The sequence below is a fragment of the Pleurodeles waltl genome, chromosome 4_1, assembly GCF_031143425.1.
Source record: "Pleurodeles waltl isolate 20211129_DDA chromosome 4_1, aPleWal1.hap1.20221129, whole genome shotgun sequence".
NCBI classification, from domain to species: Eukaryota; Metazoa; Chordata; class Amphibia; order Caudata; family Salamandridae; genus Pleurodeles; species Pleurodeles waltl.
This window is the reverse complement of record NC_090442.1, coordinates 850,576,695-850,598,719: the sequence shown is the minus strand read 5'-3', so window position 1 is coordinate 850,598,719 and position 22,025 is coordinate 850,576,695. Positions and strand designations below refer to the sequence as shown.

The window sequence follows — 22,025 nt, the reverse complement described above, 5'->3', positions numbered from 1 at the left end:
AAAATGTCCCCACCTTTATGATGGGGATGCTTTTATCTGTAGTCCTAACAGGGAGTGGGAGAGTCACTTTCAGTTTTTAGGGGGCTGACCATGTCCCATTATGATTTTGTGTTTCATATTTGTGTAGGACTTGTGACATTGAGGCCACATATGTGCCTTATGCATGTGTTTAGTTCACAAGTACATGATTCCTGTATGTTTTGGGGGTGGTAGAGGTGGAGTTAGTCCCCCAGCACCCTAGGATTTGACCATCCAGAATAGCTACTGTATCCATGGAGTATTTTTATCATATCCTGGCAAACCTGCAGCAGCGGGCGAATGTAAGGCCATATGGTATGAATGACTGTTGACCATTCATTCATCTCATTAGCCCATTTGACGTTTGCAGTATTGATGATTTGGAGCTAAGTTGCATACCATTTTCATATGACTAAGGGGGTCATTCTGACCGCGGCGGGCGGCGGTCGCCGCCCGCCAAGCGGTTCCCGCCGAAAGACCGCGGCGGTCATTCTGGCTTTCCCACTGGGCTGGCGGGCAACCGCCAAAAGTCCGCCCGCCAGCCCAGCGGGAAACACCCTTCCCACGAGGACGCCGGCTCAGAATGGAGCCGGCGGAGTGGGAAGGTGCGACGGGTGCACTTGCACCCGTGGCGAATTTCTGTGTCTGCAAAGCAGACACTGAAATTCTTTGTGGGTCCCTCTTACGGGGGCCCCTGCAGTGCCCATGCCATTGGCATGGGCACTGCAGGGGCCCCCAGGGGCCCCGCGGCACCCCCTACCGCCATCCTGTTCCTGGCGGAAGACCCGCCAGGAACAGGATGGCGGTAGGGGGTGTCAGAATCCCCATGGCGGCGGAGCGCGCTCCGCCGCCATGGCGGATTCTCAAGGGCAGCGGGAAGTCCGTTTCTGGCCGCGGCTGAACCGCTGCGGTCAGAATGCCCATCGGTGCACCGCCAGCCTGTTGGCGGTGCTACCGCCGACCTCCGACCTCCGCCAGGGCGGTAATTACCGCCAGGGTCCGAATGACCCCCTAAGTTTGCAAGACTCTCAGCGTTCACGATGTGATAATGCGAAGATTGTTTTGCTTGTCTGTGTCCCTTTCTGCATAAACTGGTTTAGTGTCATGTTACAATCTTCCTGCTAGGTTCAAACTGGGACACAACTGTGATGGTCTACTTTAAAATATTAGGTTGGTTGTATGACATATGTGTACATGTGTGTGGGAATGTGGATCCAGTATGACCTGTCTGTGTGTATGTTGTCACTGTAACTTCAAGGTCTCCTCCTGAGTTAGTGGCAGCTGATGTTGTTGCAATTGTGTATTGCTCACATCATACACTTGAGAGAAGCCATTGATGACATGTTCACGTACACATGGATGGTCCCACCCTGTCTCTGAACCCGTGTGATGTGACTTTCAAATGATCTCCAATTTTGGGCTGGATGAGAGACTGTTTCAGTTGTTTGGATCCGGCATGTCTAATTGTCACATTTGTACTCTTGTTGGGCTCTGTGTATGGTAATGTAACATGTCACATCCTACCCTCTGTGCATACAGTTGTGATGTTTATTTTTGGTGTGATGATTTTTAATGGCATTCTTGATCAATGAGACGACATTCATCTTCAGCTATTTCAAACTAAAGGTGGTCAGAAATGAATAGGCTAAAGCATGATGTGGTGTTTGTGATCTGTGTTTATTTACAAGTGTGGAATACAAGTGATTATAATGACTTAAGTAAAAAAATTGTTCACAAGCTGTTAGCGCCTACGCACTCCTGCTGCGGTGTTAGGTTGTTCCCCCTCCTGTTGCAGGCCAGCATCCTCCTCATCATCATCCTCAGGCATGTCTGGGTCCGGTTCAAGGAGGGGAATGTTCCTTTGTACACAAATATTGTGTAATATGGCACAAGTGAGTATAATTTTGCATACCATCTCTGGGGAGTATAGTAGGCTTCCGCCAGTGATGTCAAGGCAGCGGAACCTTGACTTTAGGATCCCAAAGGTCCTCTCCACAATGCTGCGTGTCCTCTTGTGGGCGTCATTGTATGCCCGCTCAGCAGCAGTATTTGGGTTCCCATATGGTGTCATTATCCAAGGCTGGATGCCATACCCCTGATCAGCTGAAAGAGAAACACAGAATGGTATCAATTAGATGTAGGAGGCACTGTTGTACGTATCTTTGATGGCAGTAGTTGTGTTGTGTTGTCTGTGACTATTTCGAGTACTAATGTGACAACCTATGGTTGTTGGTGGAAACTTTGGCATTGTTTTTTTTCCTTGGCTGAGCAAGTGTTTGTTGGCTAACTGTTTGTCAGCAGGATGTATTGGTTTCTCAAGTACAGTGTGCCCTCCCTTGCATTGTGACTTGTGACACAGGTGTCCGTGTGTCCTCACTGGGGGTGTGATGATAGTTCCATGCAGAGTTGAAACATGAAAGGGTATTAGAAACGTCCATATGAACATAGCCAGGCCATCCCATCCCTTAAAAGTTATGCATTGTATTAGTGTACAGGTTATTGTGAGACTTCCAATTTGCAAGGTGACATTTAGGCAACCACAGTCAGGAATGTCTTCACACTAAGCTGTGGAGTAAATTCAAATGTGTGAGAGGTTCAATGGTGACTTGTGACACATGGCTAGTGATGTGAGTACCTCAGTGTGTTCCTGTCTAGGTGTTGCTATTGTGGTGTATGTGTTGTTTATCCTAGAGGGTTTCTGTGCAGTGAGTATATAAGTAGATTTTTGTCCTTACCAACAAGTAGTCCATTGCCATACCGTCCATCCTGGAAGTGTTGGTTGATGGTGCAGTGACGGAAGATGAATGCATCATGTACACTCCCAGGATATTTAGCCACGATGTTGCTGATCAGTCCTTGGTGATCGACTATGGCCTGCACGTTGATGGAATGTGTGTGCTTCCTGTTGCGGTACAGGTGTTCACTCGCAGCAGGTGGCACAAGGCGTACGTGTGTGCAGTCGATTGCACCAAGGACGTGCGGAAAGCCACTGATGGCGTAGAACCCCTGTTTTGTTTCCTGCTGCTTCTGCAGTGTGTTAGGGAAGCAGATGTGGCGGGGTGTCAGTCCAATGATGGCATCCAGTACTTTAGGCAGGAATGCGGAGAAAGATGGTTGTGAGATTCCACCAACCAGGGCACCAGTTGTCTGAAAGGAGCCACTTGCCAGCAGGTGAAGTACGGCAAGCAGCTTTGTTTCTGTTGGGATAGTGCGTGGAGTCACTAAAGTGGGGGCCAATTGCTGTTCAATATTTGTCAGCAGCTGCTGAATGCCCTGCCAGTTCAACCGGTACCTCTGGATGATGTCTCGTTCCCTGAGGCCATGCAGGGTTGTTCTTGGGCGGAATATCCTCTCCTGCCTTCTGCGCTGTCTTTGGGGTCCCTGCTGTTGTTGCTGCAGGGCTCTGCGTCTACGTGCACGTTGAAGAAAAAGCACCTCCATGTCTCCCTGTTGCTGCTCTGCTGCTCTGTTGTTTGTTCTGTGTGTTCTGATTAAGTACAGGTGTGTTTGCCCCATTTTAACGCCTGCCCTGACCCAGGCGTTAAAATGTCACGCTATTCATGCTTTGCGCCATTTTTTTGCGCCGCCTGCCGCGCGGGAGTGATTTTTGCCCTGGAGCATAAATACCACGCACCGCTATGTGCGTCTGTTTTTAGACGGGAACGCGTCTAACGCCAAAGTATAAATATGGCGTTAGTTTTGCGCCGAATTTGCGTCGAAAAAAACGACGCAAATTCGGCGCAAACGGTGTATAAATACGGGCCCAAGTATCCAGGTGAACTCGATAATGAAGCATGCCACTACAAACACTGGGTGGGAGTTCTTGTACAAACAGAAATACTTCTCTTGGGTGCAACCAGAAAGATGTCCATATGAAATGAGTGGGTAGACTCTCTTTTCGTATAGTAATGGAATTGGGAAGGTGCACCAAACCTTACCAAATTTCCCCTCTCCCTCTCCTTTTGACTTTACAATTATCAAATCCCTTAATTTACCTCACCCGCCTTTTTTCTGAAAGACTTTACTAGTCTTATGCTGCGCTAGATAAGCTATAGAATTGCACTCTCTTACCTTAAATTCCATTTTTCTTAACTGAATCATTAATTTACCTTTCATTAATATTTCTCATAGTACATGTCTCTGTTCCAAACGTAAGCATTGCACCATTGAGCCATTTGTTAAAACGTTCCTTCTAAATAGTCAAATGGGGCCCTGTCAAGTTCTTCCTCATGAAGTGCTAATGTAACTATTTTTCCTAAGTACCTTTTAGCTGGGGGCACAGCACTGTAACCTCCGTACAGATAGTTGCACTTGAACAGGTATTACATTCCATGGGATGCTCTAATAGCCTCTCTGGACCAATGGCTATTCCAGCTAAGAGATCCTACATAATACCCATATTCATGCACCATTTCAGATCACCAACATCATACCAATTTCATTTCACCATTCCAATGAGCACACTCCCAGTTTTACCTCAGTTGACTTTATATTTATTTCTCAGAAAGATGATTTGTGGGGCCTCTTTTAGTTGTCTATGCAGACCAGCATTACATGGGTGACATGTCAGGTCAGAATGGCAGGGATGTTGAATATAAATATCTTTGTATTTGCCCATTGTTTATTGCAATTTGTTGAGTTAATCAGCCAGGCCCCTCCATCTCCACCCGCAAGATTTCTTTCATGTGCATGTGTTTTAATGTGCACTGAAGACCACAGCTTGGACCAAAGAAGAGCCCTTTTGATGTGATCAAAGGCATTATGGAAGTTGATGAAAATAGTCTCATCATTTTGATGCTCTATCTTTGTCTTGCCTGTACGCTGGTTGTTATTTCCAGTCTAGGTTTCTGTCCTGATTTTAAAATCCATCCAATTTCTTTGGATAATATGAGAAACTTGATTATTGGTTTTGATGAGTGAAACCCTACTGAAGCAACAGCTACAATCATTGTTGGGGCAACCCAGAAAAAGTCACTTAATTAACCTGTGCTTAACCGTCTGGTAGCTTGGTTCAAAAGCAGTCAAGCATTACTTATAGGAAATGTGTAAAGTATTTATGCAGCACACAAACAGTAATAAAGTGAAAACACAACACAAGAAAATCCCAGATCACTTTAGAAAGATAGACTAGAATTAATTGAATGATTTGACACGAGAACAGCAAAGATCAATTCGGTAGACCTGTATATATAACATTTTTTAGTTATAGCACCTAAAAGAACAATGTACCAACTGTGGTAATCTGGTCACATTGACTAGAACAAAGTCACAGGTGTAGGCCGGTCATGATTGAGTATGGGCCAGTTACAGGGACCAGGTTAGTCCATCTGAGGATGGTACTTTATGTCCTTGATGTGGGACATTGCGTCATGTTCTATCGGTTTTAATGAAGAGCTGAGAGGGCTGCAGTGTGAGGCCCTGTGTCAAGATGCGCTGTGCTGCATTGAATCCAATGAAGGGCTGCAAGGGCTATAATGCGAGGTCCTACATTGAGTTTCATCACACTGTGTAGGTTCAGATGGGGCCACTTATCAGGGGCTGCGAGGTACTGCATTTTAGACCACCTGTCAGCCTTCAGTTGGTCCTCCCCAAAACTTTGTGCCTGCTTACCTCTATTTTGTGCTGAAATTAATTTTGTTGACCGTAGAACTCTGTGGCCTTTACCACTGCTAGCCAGTGCTAAAGTGCTTGTGCTCCCTCCCCTAAACATGGTTTGAATGGCTTACAACTGATTGGCATATTTAGTTTACTTATAAGTCCCTTGCAAAGTGGTATACTATAGACCCCAGGGCCTGTATATAAAATGCTATTTAGGAGTTTGTGTGGAAGCAGTCTACAAGGAGACCAGTTTACCCAGTGAAGACCTAGGTAGAACGTGATATCAACAACAATGTCTCAACAGGTATCAATTAGAAACAAGTAAACAATGACAAAACCATACAAAGCACACGGAAGAGGGAAGATGATCCATTATATATTGCAAAGATATTTTACATTTCAATGAAACAAAAGACCAACATAGCCTCCATCTTTATCCAAAGACAATGCCGTGAATAAAGAAAAGTGAGTACATAGTACCAGTGAACAAGTGCCACAAACCAGCACATTTGAAACTAATAGAGTAAAAAGCAGCTCATATATAGGCAATCTTTGTGAATTCTAAAACATGAAATCAACAAGTTTATGGGGATGTCAAAATTATGATGTACGTCCAGAAGCCTTAATTCTGCTGATTTGGTTGTTGACAATGTTTCAACCTTAAGGTGATCAACAGGACCAAGGAAAGCACATAGACAAAGTGGTGCAGCCTACAAAATTAATGATGACCATCAAAAAGATGAGATTTTTCAAAATGTTCAAGGGGAAAAAACCATGTGAGCCGAATAGGTTGTTAATTACCAAGTTGTCTGAATCCAGAATCGCAAGCCAAATAAATTCAAACCGAGGGGTCATCCACTTCATTCAAATAACAAAGTGACCAGATCTTGCTAAAAAATTATTCTTGTAGTAATAAACAGCGCATATGGCTTGTAATTAGAAACAAGCATTTTCAATGCAACGGGTCGCGCACTTGCTTGAGTTAGAGCTATTAGCGCTGTAAACTCCAAGCCAGACTTTTTTTGCAACACAAAGAAAAAAAAAAAAAAACACAGCATGATCGCACTATGTAAAATGCAGCAATATCGTACTGAAATTGAAAACAGAAAAACTGAGCATGATTGCGCTATGTAATCCCCAGCTCAATCATGCTGCACAGAAAATAAACAGATGAAGTAGTCCGGAAACCATGCTGAAAACATCGAGTCTCGTATGTTTTCAGTTGTTTACCGGTGTTGTGTATGTGGGCTAAACACCAGAAAAGGAATGACATATGCATGCCTTTCACAAATGAAAGCAAGCGGATTTAAAAAAGAAAGCTCACGAACCAATGAAAAGGGGGGAATCCGCTCACAAAGCTAAGGTAACCCAAACAAATCAAAGGTACCTTATAGGAAACTAATTCACCTATTCACAAGTGTGACCGCATCAGTTGGCAGTTCCTATTTGTACAGGAATTGCTGACAGAGGCAATTATAATTAATCATCTTCCCTCTTCCGTGTGGTTTGTATGATTTTGTCATTGTTTACTGTTGAGACATGGTTGTTGATATCACTAAGGGGTTTGCGGCACTTATTATGACATCCACTTAAGTAGCACCTTAAAACATGTCCCAGGACTGCTATTGAAGCCAGAATGCAGTTTTAAACTTTCAATTTGAATTTGCTGAGCCTTAAACTGCCCTTTTATTGCATATGCCACACCTAAGGTAGACCAAAGGTAGCTCATAGGGCAGGGCACATTATATTTAAAAGGTTGGAGATATTCCTAAATTTGTTTTTCACTACTGTGGGCCCTACCTATTCCATAGGAAAATATTATGTTGCCTTATTACATTGAAGAAGTGCTAATGTTTGATTGGGACCAGGTATCCAGATCATGTTTGGTAGCTATGAAATTGTAATGAAAAAAATTATCTTTAACGGTAAAGTCAGATTCTTAATCACAATTTTGAAAACAGTACTGTTAGATCGTTGGTGTTTTCCAGCCCTTTGCCCTTTTGTGCCTGCAGCATGTCTTGGGTCACATGACTGCGTGTAGCTGACAGTAAACGTTTTGATTTCCTCCCAGACAGTCATACAATAGAAGGATTAGATGTGCCTGAATAGGCCATCTGCTGACAGGAACATGGGTAGACCACACTACAGCCCCACTTGCAACTGAATACTAAATAGGCTGTGATTTGCCTTCACCTTCACATTGTCACTGCAGCCATCTCTGGAGCCAGGTCAAGTAAGTCAGAAAATTCCATGCACTTCAAAGAACCTTTCTAGAAGCTTCTCCGACCTTCCAAAGGGAGAGTAACAGAGTATAAAAATATGTCCTTCAGACCTTATCTTCATCTCACTCCTATACCAGTGGATGGACTCTGGGAGTACTGCCTGCTGTTGGGACCTGCTATGCACTCTGAAAGACTGTTTTCCTGTACCTGCAGGGATTGTTTTGCTGCCTTGATCCTTGCCTTGAACCTTCGAAGGCCAGCACAGCTGTTGAGTCCTGCATTTTCATCTGAACCCAGGACTGCCAGAGTGACTCCAAGGGCTAATTTGCTGTCCTCCTGTTCAGGGCCACAGGGACACACAAAAGGCTCCCACCATCTTGAACCAAACCCTGGTCACAACTGAGTGAATCCATACCCCCCCAATTGGGGTCTCACCAGTCCTGAACCATTGGTCCTGGTGCTAAAGGTGTCCAGATTGCCAAAACCCAAAACTGAGGACTAGGACCAACCTGCTCACCTATCCATGTGAGGTGCATCACCTGTCGGATTTACTTGTGGCTCCTCCTGGCAGTTCTTCTCTGTAGCAGAAAACCTTACTTAGCGGTCTTATACCAAAGGAGTATGTGAACCCCTAGAACTGTCTTCGGCTACAGACTTCTCCCTCATTCTGCTGGAGATTTTTGACCTCTAAAAAAGAGACTATTGGCCTCATTTATGAGGCCCTAGTGGCACATTGTGCCACCAGAGTGCCATTTGTTTTGACGCTCTTGTGGTACTGTGTGCCAGCCCATATTTACCAGGCCACGCAAAGCCACCTTGTGTGACTTTCACGGTCTTCTAAATATGGACCCTTTTCACACATAACACTGTGTGAAAGGGGGGTTCTGTAGGTGTTGCTGTGATTGTTCCAACTCAACACCCAGGGAATCTGAGGAAATCTGATGCAGTCTCAGATTTACAAGTCTGGGAATGCATCAGATCCCTACTCCACCTCAGGGGTGACATTAAAGTGGCACAAAGGGGAGAAATAACATAATTTCTCCCCATTTGTTCCTGTTTCTATGTGTGCTGCATTCTACACACATAGTAATTTATAAGCCATTTAATTTCCTCTTCCAGATATTGTGTGTGCATTCAGAAAGTGAGTGAGAAAGTCTAGAAACTTTGGCAAGATTGTGTAAAAACATGGCAAATGTATGCATTAGTGATCTAGGGTGTGAAGTTAATTGAGAATGGGGAATAAAATCTTAAATATTAGCATGTAGGGCCTGGGCTAACACAACTGTACTATAGACTGTGTTGTGAGAAATCATCTCAATTGAGATGTTATAAATGTTGTTATAAAAGCTATGATTTGACATGGTTTAACAGATGTCACATGCAGGAATATAACCAGTGCATTGAGAAGGCACAACTTATAGTTAATGTGGTATGGCATGTGAGGCGAAAGCACTGTGTACAGAGATGCCTGATCTACAGTAATTTGAAGGTGGTGTGTTAAGTTAAAATTTAAGTTATAAGTAACACTACGTATGTAGGTGCATGATTTAATTTGAAGATGATGTGTGTTGGAAAATGGATTATTGGTAAGGGCAGGTAAGTACCTACACTTAGCAATAGACCACTAACCTCCACTCATGTCCAGTTAGGTCCAGTTAAATTAAACCTAGCTCAACCCTTGGTAGCTTGGCAACGAGCGACAAGGCTTAACTTAGGAGACAAAGCGTAAAGCATTTAAATCTCACAAAACAATAATTAAATAAAACACAGGAAACAGTTTAAAAATCCAAAAACAATTTATAAAGATAGATTATGTTTTTTATCTTTAAAATGACACCACAACAAATAGAATCTGATAAAGGGTACCGGAGATATGATGTTTTTAAAATAATTAATGCTTTCTAGTGCATAGAAGCAACTAGCTCAAAGGGTTAAAAAAGGTCACACTCGAAAGGAACAAAGTCCAGAGTTCAGGCCACCCATGAGGTAACACTGTCACACTTACTTTCAGAAGTGTTTGATTAAGGAAAGTGGTCCACAGCAGCAACCAAGGGATCAGAGGCTCTGGTGTGCCTCTTGGGGTCTGGGACTACAACTCCCACAATGCAACTCTACAACTTATGGAGTTGCTCCAAACGTCTCCAAACTTCTGGATCTTCTTCCAGATCTCATTTTTATGTCCTTGAAGTGTCCACAACTTAATCCAAGGTTCCAGAAGCTCTGAATTGCTCCTTGGGAGTTGGGACTACAATTCCCAGAATACACCTGGTCAGAATCCTCACATGGCCACTGGACGCTGGTCAGCTTGCAGGACTTGATGCAGGGGACTCGGGGCAGCTCCTTTGTACCTGTAGCAAACAGGGAGTCCCTTCTTGAAGCAGTAGAAGACAGGTAAGGTCCTTTTAGTGGTGAAGCCCAAGTATGCAGCTGGTGCAGTTCTCCAGAGTGCAGTGCACAGGTGCAGGTCAGGGGTCCAGCAAGGCAGTCCTTCTTCTCCTGTAATTCCTCCTTGTTGGAATCTGCTAGGGATCTGGTAGGAACTGAGGTGTGGGTGCAGGTCTGCCAGTTTTACCCTTGCTCCTGGGTAAAAACCATGGGGATCCTGGTTCTCTAATCAGGGGCCGGGTCCTTCCCCCTGTGATGACCGCTTCCTGGGAAGTGTGGCAAAAATCAATCCCAGGGGGCAACATTCCTCATCATGGCTGAAAGTGATTTTTGGAGGTTACATCTGGCTGAGCTCACCCACTGGTGTAGCTAAAAATCCTAAACACACCCCTCTCCTGCCCTCTCCTAATCTAATCAAGGGGGCACCTAATTGTCTGGGTTTGCAGGATGTGAGGGTGTTGCTGGGTTGCTCAAAACGTCCTTCTCTACCTTTGAAGACCAGTTTTGGCAGCCCTGCAGCCCTCCCCATACTGCTACCCCATCTGCTGAGGGGAGATCTCCTCCCCCAGGTACATCTCTTTGTGTGGAGCCAAGCCACTTCACACCTCATCAAGGCAGCCTGGCAGGCTGCCAGAGGCTGACCAATCAGAACACAGCAGCAAAAACACTGCAGGGCTGAAGTTGGCAACTTTTCAGGTAAAGTTTAAAACTCTTTACCTGAACAAGTTATATTAAATCCAACAAATGGAAGTTGTGGGGTTTATTATAACAATTAATTTGATACCAAACTTCTTGTATCTGTTACTTAAGGGGATTTTTAAAATTAAAATACAGTCTCCCCATTCTAGCCTATGGAGGCCATTCATTACAACGAGGGAAAAACAAATTTGGCTGTTTTACCTCACCAGGGCTTATAAAACTATTCTATAAGGTCCCTGGTTATAGTTACATGGCACCAACACCTTAGGGGTGACTTATATGTAAAAATTAGGTAGTTTAAGGCTTTGGAACCACTTTTAATTACAAAGTCGAATTTGCATGTAAAAGCAGTCAGCAAGGCAGCCCTACCTTTAAAATGACACTGGGCACCTCAGCAGTGCACCTATGGGTGCACTACCTATGCTAGGGTCCCTAAAGCTACAAGCCCTAACATGTACTAGGGACCTGTAGGTAGGTTGACTTAGCCAATTATAATTAGCCTAATTTGCATACTGATTTTACACAGAGCACAGGCCCTGGGACTGGTTAGCATTACCCAGTGCACCATCAGAGTCAGGAAAGCACCAGCAAAAAGTGGAAAATGGGGGCAAAAAGATAGGGGGCCTTTGCAATCAGCCGTGTTCTCTCACAATGTGTAAATTCTAAATTTAAGTTATAACAATAACTTTGGAATTTCTAATATTTGTGTAGTTTAAGTATGGCTTATAGAAAGAATAAATAATGTTTCCCTACCTATAACTGTTGGACAGTGGATTATTGGTAAGGGCAGGTAAGTACCTACACTTAGCAATAGGCCACAAGCCCCCAATAGGTCCAGTCAGGGTCTCAATAAATGTATCTCAGCTCAACCCTTGTTAGCTTGCAGTGAGCAGTTAGGCATAACTTAGGAGACAGGTGTGTAAAGCATTTAAAAAACAGTAAATAAGTAAAACACAAGACACAATAAAAATCCAACACCAATTTATAAACAATAGATGATATTTTTATCCAAAAATCCAATAAAGAGAACCAGAGATATGAATTTTTAAAGATTATGGGCCTGATTACAACTTTGGGGAGGTGTTAATCCGTCCCAAAAGTGACGGTAAAGAGACGGATATACCACCAACCGTATTACGAGTTCATTATATCCTATGGAACTCGTAATATGGCTGGTGGTATATCCGTCACTTTTGGGACGAATTAACACCTCCTCCAAAGTTGTAATCAGGCCCTAAATGTTTTTTAGCGCATAGAAGCTAAAAGAGCCAATCTGGACATCTGGTCGCACTTGACCGGGGCAAAGTCAAAATTTGAGGCTGACCGTGATGGAGCCCTGCTCGGCTACAGTGAGTGTGAGGCCTCAGTTAAAGCTTTACCTCTGGACTTAGTTTTTTTTCTGGAAGATTTTCTGGACCGGGACGAAGTCACAAGTTGAATCCGACATCCCTGGAGCCCTCTTTAGATATGCGTTGCAGGAGACCTCAGTCAAGGATTCTACGTTAGGACTTACATTTTTTTGCAAGACAGAAACCTTCATCAAGGACCAAGTTGAAATTGAAGCTGATCTACCTGGAGCCCTCCTCAGATCCACTGCGTGGGAAGCCTCGGTCAACTTTTTCAGACTTTGAAACGTTTGTGAAGCTATTTCTCTCCCACGTCGGACAAGCCTCCACAGCAAGCCGATTTTCGGTCGACATCATCAGATTGCCTTTCCACAAGCCCCCGGTGGAATCCTGGAAGTCGGGGGCTCTGGAGCTTTTCAGTGGGACAAACCTCCAAATCAGGCCAGGTTGTGGTTGACGTAAGCCGGCTTGATTCACAGCGATAGGTTGGTTCACTTATGGAGCTTTGTTTTTTTCCAAAGTTGCTCCAAACTTCTCCAAACTTCTGGATCTTCTTCCAGAAGTTCATCCAAGGTTCTTTAGGAGTCCACAACTCACCCCAAGGTTCCAGACACCCTGAGTTGCTCCTTGAGGGTTAGGACTTCAACTCCTAGAATGCACCTGGCTTAAATAAAAAAAAATGACTACTGGTCACTGGCCAGCTGGTCAATTTCTTCAGGGCTTGATGCAGGGGATTCTGGGCAGCTATTCTTTACCTGTAGAATACTGGAAGTCCCTTATTGAAGCGGTAGAAGCCAGGCAAAGTCATTTTTGTGGTGAAGCCCAAGTGTGCAGCCGGTGCAGGCTTTCTGAGTACAGTGTTCATGTGCAGGCCAGGGGTCCAGCAGGGCAGTCCTTCTTCTCCTGTAATTCCTCCTTGTTGGAATCCTTGTCTTGTTCCTGTGGTGATCTGGGGTGAGTTGAGCTCTTCCAGTTTTATCCTTGCTCCTGGGGTGGAAAGCAGGTGGGACTCTGTCCAATCACATGCAGGCCACTACTCTCTTCAGTGACTGCTTCCTGGGAAAAGTGGCAAAAATCAATCTCAAGGAGCAACATTCCTCCAAAATCCAAGATGGCAAAAATTCAATCTTAGAGTTTAAATCTGGCTGAGCCCTCCCACTGGTGTGGCTAGGTTTCCCTTAACACACCCCTTCCTTAATCTAATCAGGGGGCCCCTGGCTGTCTAGGTTTGCAGGGAATTGGGGAGGTACAGTGGCTGTTCCAAATTTCCTTCCCTCCTTTGAAGACAAGTTTGGCTGTTCTCTCCCCACCCTTTTTTAACATCTGCTGAGGCAGGTCTCCTCCTACCAGATGCTTCCTTTGTTTCAGCCCAGGTCACTTCATACCTCATCAAGGCAGCCTGGCTCAGACTGCCAGAGGCTGACCAATCAGAGAAGGGCACTACAGGGCTGAAGTTGGTAACTTTCAGGAAAAGTTTTAAAACAGTTTCTAAGTCCAAGTTATATTAGATTCAACTGTGGAAAGTTGTTGGATTTATTATAACTTTTAAATTGATACTAAACATGCCATATTTAGCTACTGCCTAAGGAAAATAGGACTTTATGTTTTTTTAAATAAATTCTCACAATGTTATCCTATGGAGCACATTCCATACAATGGGGAAAAATGAATGTACCTATTCTTAACCTCACTAGGACTTATAAAACATCTTTAATAAAAGTACCTGCTTATAGTTACGTTGCCCCCAACCCTGGGGACACTTAAGACATACCTTAGGGGTGACCTATATGTAAAAATAAGGTAGCTTAGGAGTTTGGAAGTACTTTTAAGTCGAATTTAGGGTTAACTTTAACTTAAAAGCAGCCAGCGAGGTAGGCCTGCCTTTAGAATGACACTGGCCACCACAGCAGTTGTAGGGTCCCTAAACGTACAGGCCCTACAATATACTAGGTAGTTATGGGTAGGTTGGTATAGCCAATTCTGATTAGTCTAATTTGTATATCCATTTTAATCAGAGCACAGGCCCTGGGACTGGTTGGTAGTGCACAGGGGACCATCAGAGTGAGAAAAACACCAGCATAAATGAAAAATGGGGGCAACAATGTAGGGGGTTTCTGCAATCAGTATAGTTTTCCCACAATAACTTAGCCCAAAAAATGTGTTATTTCATGGAATTTAAAAGGCTGTGATGTTTTAAATAAGAATGTTTCAAATCGTAGTAGTGTTATTTATAAAGGGCTCATTATTTAGAGTGTTGTACATTAAAATGAACAAGTGTTGTTCAGTTGACTGTCTTAGAGTGGAATATTGTGTAGTGGAAGCAAGTGCAATGTAGTAGATTGAAGTGGGATAGACTGGTAAATAGTGTAGTATTTTGTTCTAGAGTGGAGTTGCATACTGTACAGGAGTGTGTTGTAAAGTAGAGCTGTGTAAAGTGAATGGTTGGACAGTGGCATACAGCAAGGTAAGAGTTGGGTAACGTAGTGTGGAGTAAAGTGATATGCAGTGTATTAACGTTTTGTAGAGTAGAGTGGCATGGAGTGGATTATAGTGTAGTTACATAGCGTATAGTTGAGTAAACTCTAATAAATTGGACTGGCATCTAATAAACCGGAGAGGAGTGCTGTATTGTAGAGTATTGAAAAGTGTTGTCTAGTGAAATAGCGTGTTGTACATTGAAGTAAAGTCCCATAGAGTGCATTAATGTGCAGTATAGTTTTATAGGGTGCATTTCAAAAGAGTGGAGGAGAGTATTGTACAGTGGAGCCACATTGAGTGTAGTGGCATACACTGTTGTGGGGTGAAGTGGAGTACTGTAGAGTGGGATAGCATACAGTGGAATACAGTACAATCTAACAATGTACAGTGGAATTTTGAGGAGTGGATTGCCATTATGTGTAATAGGGTACACTGGCGAGTCGTACAGTGGAGTGCCATGCAGTGCATTTGCATATAGCATAGTGGGGTACAGTGGAAATAGTGCAGAGTGAAGTAGAGTGCAGTGGAGTGGCATACTGTGGAGTGATTAGGCCCTCATTACAACCTCGGCGGTCTTTTCCAAAGACCGCTGAGGCTGTGGATGCCAGAATACCGCCAGTGCTGGTGGTATTTCTGGCTTCCGATTACGACTTTTCCGTTGGGCCAGCAGATGGTAACTGTTACTGTCCGCTGGCCCAGCGGAAAAGTCACATCAACATTGCTGCCGGCTCATAATAGAGCCGGCGGCAATGCTGATGTGCAGCGGGTGCAGTAGCCTCTGTCACGTATGTCCCTGCCCTAAATTCAGGCAGTGAAGTGCACGACGGGGCTATGCCTGGGGCCCATGCCAAGTGCATGGGCAGTGCAGGGCCCCCCAGGGGCACCCCAAGTCCCCCTTACTGCCAGCCTTTCCATGGCGTTGTTTACCGCCGTGGCCAGGCTGGCGGTCGGGGACTCATAATCCCCAGGGCAGCGGTGCAAGCACCGCTGCCCTGGGGATTATGACCACCAGGCGGAAGTCTGGCAGTATAGTGGAGGGGCCAGCAGTAGGGCCGTGCTCTATTGCGCAACGGGCATAATAGCTGGCGGTACACCGCCAGCCTTTTGGCAGTGTTACCGCCAGCTTACCGCCAGCCGCCAGGGCCATAATGAGGCCCTTAGACTGGAGTGGCGTAGAGTGCAGAGTGACTAACTGGAATCTTTTACATAGAAAGGGGGTCCAGTAGTGCTTTTAGGTCAAGCATACATACTCCTATCGGGTGTCAAGTCTATCAACAAAGGGTATGCAGTTCCTTAAGGGTAAAGAAAGGAGTATATGTGGTAGGTCAGCAACCAGGAAACAGGATCCCTCACACACCAAGATGGATGTCATGCTTCATCATAGGGCATGCTCCTTGTCAGGCAATGCAATGCCCGATGGGCATCCATGAGGGGGCTCTCCATCAGAGACTTTTTGTTCCAATGCTGTATGTGAAGTGTAGGTGTAGGGCCCTCATGTAGACTGGTGTAATAAAATGTACTTGCGTGACAAGGAGTGTGTTAAAATAGATTAAGTAGGCTTCAAAAAATATATCAGTGAATCTACATGTCTAATTAAAAACGTGGTGGCTATCAACAGAGGAAATGATCTCTGATAGCTCAAAGGGTCAACATGTTTCCTGACATAGGTTAAGTTCGTAATGATCACTCGGCAATTCATCAGGACCAATGAACTCTAATAAAAAAAATGGTTGAAATCTGGGGTAATACCTAGGATTATTCAATCACAAAGTAACCTAAATGTGGTGTAAGTAGATACCTTGATATAGTGTTTTCTAAAATGAAAACCCAAACTGTAACAGAACTCAAACCATTAAACAAGCCATCTACATAACACAGGTAACCATGAACATATTCTCTTCTTAGTGCAGCATGCGTAATATTGTTCAACTTGCTGCTATCGGTGTTTGTGCAAATAGCACATTGACAGGCAAAACACACAATAAATACACAATAAACATAAACAAGTGACGCATTCAGGGGTAATGGCAGGTATTTAGATTTCACACATGGGTCAGAAATTGTAAAAAACTCGCGAATTAGCGAACAGAACAGAAGCTATTGTAATTCCAAAGTAGAGGTTTTGGTACTGTTGGGAAGACCTGTAAACAAACAATGTGCTGGGACTTACAGTGTCAAAGTGGACACTTAACTGGAGGACCCATCCAATCTGCTGCCTCAGGAGTGGAGGAACAAGAAAAATGATCGACTTAAATCCCCCCTACCCCATCGGTAGCTCTCAGGCAATTCTAATTCAAGTGCACGGGAAAAATAAACCGAGTCACAGCGTAGGTATGAGTGCCATTTTAAGGGAATACGGAGTCACCAAGAACGCTTCTATGGGCCTCCGATCTCTCTTGTAGCCACAAAAAGGAAGGAATGGAGGAGAAATACCCTGGAAAATACCCCGGGCCGGTTCAACTTGAGTTCTGATGCCTGGGAATCAGAAAATGGGGATTGTGTATGTGCTTACCTGAACGTATGGTCCGGCTCCCTTTCCAGTGCCAATAGCACGGGAAGGCAGCCATGGTACCTGGTATTTTAGGCCTTGAAATTGAGGCATAGGGGAGAAAGTGCCCAATACACAAATTTGTGTCGGCGTGGTTAATGACAAATCTCCACGTGTGCCATATCGGAATTGAAGGCGATTATACTGTGGTATGTTAAACAAATACAGACATAATGCGATTTCAGAGCCATCAAACTGTAGCCTCGGAGGGCAATAACCCCTAATGCAATGGGAGTATACTTAAAATGGTGTATTAAAAAAATCAGAAAAATAGAAAAATTAATACGGACAATGCGGTTCCACCATATAGAAAATGATGGCCTCCGAAGGCAATAAATGGTGGTACAACGGGATTTATGCACTGAACGATATCCCAAATTACAGGAAAGAAGAGTACCATGGTCATGGGTATGAATGGTGTACCTGAAGCTGGGTAGAGGGTTTACTGCACATCGGCCATAAAAATTAACTAGGCAAGTGCCTTATAGTAGACAGGCAATAAAAATACAGATGCGTTTTTTAATGTAAGGTAATGATTCAAGCCGCAGGTAGGTCTAGTGTATGTCAGTGTATGCTGCTGTAAATCCATACGGTAAATCCCCATGTAGTTATGTCTGGCCATGTAGACGACGGAGCAGTGTGCTGTGTAGATGCCCCTGTGAACTAAATGCTATTAGTGTGCATCTCGCTGGTTGGCGGAAGCCAGTGATAATGATGTCTATACAGTAACAGTCGTGCAGTATACATGGAGATAACCATTGAAAGTTCAGTTGTTCATTTTGCTCCAGGGAATGTCGTCATTCAATCCTCACACGTGTTGACAGACAGGAAAACTAATTTTGTTCTCTTGTAAACAAGGTGCCTTTGTTCATGCATGAGTGTGCCTCCAGAACAGTCCACCGTATGTCATCAGCAGAATCTCCTTAAGTTACGAAATGTGGGCACATTTTGGTACTTATTCTCTTGCAGCGAACGCTGCTGCTGTGTTCCATGATGCGTGTTTTGACCGGTCTAGTGGTCATCTCGATATATCTTTTGTTGCAAGGACATGTCACTGTGTATATATAGTTTCGAGTGTTGCAGTTTGTGTGTGTTTTCTGCACCCTAGTGAAGGTACTTGTCAGTTTCACCTCTTTGGTGGCAGTCCTAAAGGCAAAGACTGCACATTAACCACAGGGGGAGATCCCATAGAGATACAGTATGGATAGTTGGGGTACAAATTAGCTTAAAAGAGGCCCGCCACCACCCATGTTTGGCTATCGGAAGGCACACTTTCAGGGACGACCATTTTGGCAATATCCTGTTTACCCAGGGCCCCCAACAACACTTTCCTCAACCATTCAACCCCCTCCTTTTTTTAGGAAGATTGGGGCAGAGGAAGAGGATGAAGAAGAGGAGGTCAGAAATGGGTTCAGTGGCAGGACCACCCCCACAGCCAATGCAAACCCGAAGTCAGCCAGGGAATTAAAAACGATAGTCAAAGTGTCACAGAGGGTCTTCACAGAAACAGAAACTAAAGTCCTAAAGAAGTGTCTGGGCTTTGTACCAACTCCCAAACTGACAAGTTCCAGAACAACTGTGAACTTCACAATTTCTTTGGAAAACATGATTGAGGGAATTTTTCCATGAAAAACCCAATCCGGTACAAACAGACTCAGGCTTACGGAACCTTTCCAAGTTCACTCTGCTTGCTAATATGATACCCAATGAAATATTGACTTTTTAACAGGCGGTCCTCAAGGTTATGTCAAAAAGTTCACAAGGACCGAGCTTTAACACGTCCAACCAAGAATTAGCAGCAGCAAAATCTCTGGCAAATTCTATCTATCTATCTATCTATCTATCTATCTATCTATCTATCTATCTATCTATCTATCTATCTATCTATCTATCTATCTATCTATCTATCTATCTATCTATCTATCTATCTATCTATCTATCTATCTACTTATCTCTCTCTCTCTCTCTATATATATATATATATATATATACATATATATATATACATATATATTACCTACTGGCGGATGCCAAGAGCTATAGTTAGAACCTACTTTCCACAGGAAAAGTGTTTTTTGTTTTGATAACTTTAACACTGTTTGGCATGCACTGCTAATTTGCCAATTACCCACATCAGTCATGACATCTTCTATGACATCATTGATAATATGACTGCAAGATTTCCAATAAAATTATTGATGAGAAAACTGTGCAAGTTATAGTTGGCTTAGGTTACCAGTCATAGTTTCTTGAGGTAATTATATAACTATAACTGCTGAATTTCTACAGTTTTGTGTGTGTAAAATGTGAACCAAACTATAGCGTCCCTGTAACCTTTGTTGGACTAAGGGGGTATCCCCAGCTTTTCTCAGCTCCATTCAGTGATAAAATTGATGGGTGGGTTTGTTGAGGGCACAAAGTTAGATTAGTACCTCCAGCGCCTCTCTACTCATGCCCAACGTGTTCCACTTCTTTCTTGTGGTGAAAGAAAGGGGAGAAAGTGCAGGAGGAGCTTCTCCTACAAGACATATCCCAGACATGTGTCAGACATATATCAGACATGTCCTTCAGAAGCATTGAGACTCAGCAAGGACCCAGACGCTATTTGATTTTTTTCTTAGGCCGTGTAACAATCCAAACATTGTCTGGTTCCTTGCTGGGGCACAGATACACATATCTGGGCTTAGGATCCTTAGGCACACAGGACATCCTACCAACAGACATTTCTGAACACTGAACAGCTGGAAGGGTGTTGGGTGGTGAAGCTTGCCTGGATGCCACCACTTTTTCTTACGTAGAATTCCCTACATACGTCTTATATCAGTTTGAAAAGATAATGTGATCATGTTTCTGCGATAGAAGGATTTGGAATTTTGGAAGAGCAACAAAACTCCCACAATCCACTGTTCCAACACTTCTACCATTAAAACAGTATCTCCTTTGTGTATGAGGTCCTCTCAAAACTATGGGGAACATGATAAATCAGTGACTGTATGTTCAACAGCGTGTCAATATGGTCTTCACATGTTCACAATTTTACCCTATTCCTATTTCATATAAGGACCACACATGGGGGATACAATTTTTATTGAATGATGTGTAAGAACATTGGATGGACAGTTTTCTTAAGTTCTAGTTTTTCCATCACAGAAACATGAAGAAATTGTGACTTTTTACTACTACTTTAATTATTTGTAGGTTATTCTGGGTATTAAAACATGGTGGGATTCATGCAAGTCACATCGCTGAAAATTCTTCTCTGCCTATTGTTTTCAGAAATATCTGGGGTTTATTGACTCCCAGATGACTCCAGGTACAAATAATGCAGACCTCCTCCACAGTATCTCCACACCCTTCAGAAACATTATCTGATGTGTATTGTGTGGGTCCTCATTAATACCCATGGAAAACCCACACATGTGTGATAACACCACAATCAGAAGAGTAGCAGAACACAGCTCTGGCAAATTCTTTTTTCTTTGCAAGGAGGACTGAACAAAATTACCATATATTGGGAAAAAAATGCTGAAAATCTGATAAAAAGTTTGTTCAGCATATTGACCGGGCCAGCCAGCTGGGGAGAAGGTAGTCTGAGTTTCTATACAGCCCTGAAGTGATCACTATAATGAACGTCAGGTAGGATAAACCAGCTTTTCTTTTTCATTTGCTTTCCAAATTTACCAAATGCACTTGCCTGTGGGCACACCAATCCAGAGAAAACTCATGTACAACTGGTAGACCCATGCTCAGGAGATGCAGAGCAACAACAAAGCTGAGTCAATTCTGCACCGGGTACTTATGTGTGAGGGAGTCCAGAGGCAATTCCCATGCCCTGGAAACAATTGTGATAAATCTGACAAATGTCATGTTCAGTGCAATTTCACTTCCAGCAGGTCAGTGTTAGGGAGTTTGGACATCAAGCAAAAGAAACCTTGGAATCTGTAGCCCTTAAAATGAAAGGTTGTTGTATTCTTCCACTTAGCCTAGGGGTGTTACCAGCAACCAAATAACAGGTAGTCTAAACAGCCATTTTGCTTGCAGTTGCTTTCTAAATTTAAAAAATGCACTGCACCCACTTTATTGCCCATGGGCAACATGAACCCATAGAAAACCCATAGATATCTGGTAGCCCATGCTCAGGAGACCCATAGGAGCAAAGTTGGGGGTCAAAGTTTGGCACAGGTCACTTTCACTGTTATTTCCCAGTTTGACACGGGATTTATTAACACATGATGGCAAATAAACCATGTAAGTGAAAGTTTGCATATACATGACATTTTTTTTTAACATTTCGTCTCAGAAACATTAACATGTGAATTACAAAAAACGGAAAATTAACTTTGTTTTACCTTGAGCCTATTGACGTCTGCAGGAGAGTACACATTCCGGAAACAAAGAGTATGGTGCTGATGAGTTGACTTTTGACATGATTGTCATCTGCTACACAGAGAGGCTCGGCTAGAATCAGCGGTATTGCTATAATGCCTCCAAAGGCTAGAATGTAATGCTACAAAAGTTAAAAAAAAGATACATTTGATACATATAAATAGGAAGTATCCTTTCATATAGAATTTGGGCATTTCCAAATAATATAGACAAAGTGCTTGTTGTACGCTAATATTTTACACATTTTAACACAACTTTAATTAATTGCAGTTTTGCCTCACTATAACGTTTACGAGAAACACTGTTTGAAGAGAGTGGATTTGGTGTTCTGTAGTATGTTTTCTT

At 43.5% G+C, this 22,025-nt stretch overlaps 1 protein-coding gene across 1 annotated transcript in view; it reads right to left on the bottom strand.

Annotated features, from left to right (window-relative positions):
* The window catches only part of LOC138287203 (solute carrier family 23 member 1-like), a 665,436-nt gene that overhangs the window by 441,659 nt on the left and 201,752 nt on the right, over positions 1–22,025 (bottom strand). The window contains exon 3 of the mRNA XM_069227562.1: positions 21,644–21,801. Within this exon, the coding sequence (XP_069083663.1) occupies positions 21,644–21,801 (158 nt within the window). The remainder of the gene's footprint in view (positions 1–21,643; positions 21,802–22,025) is intronic.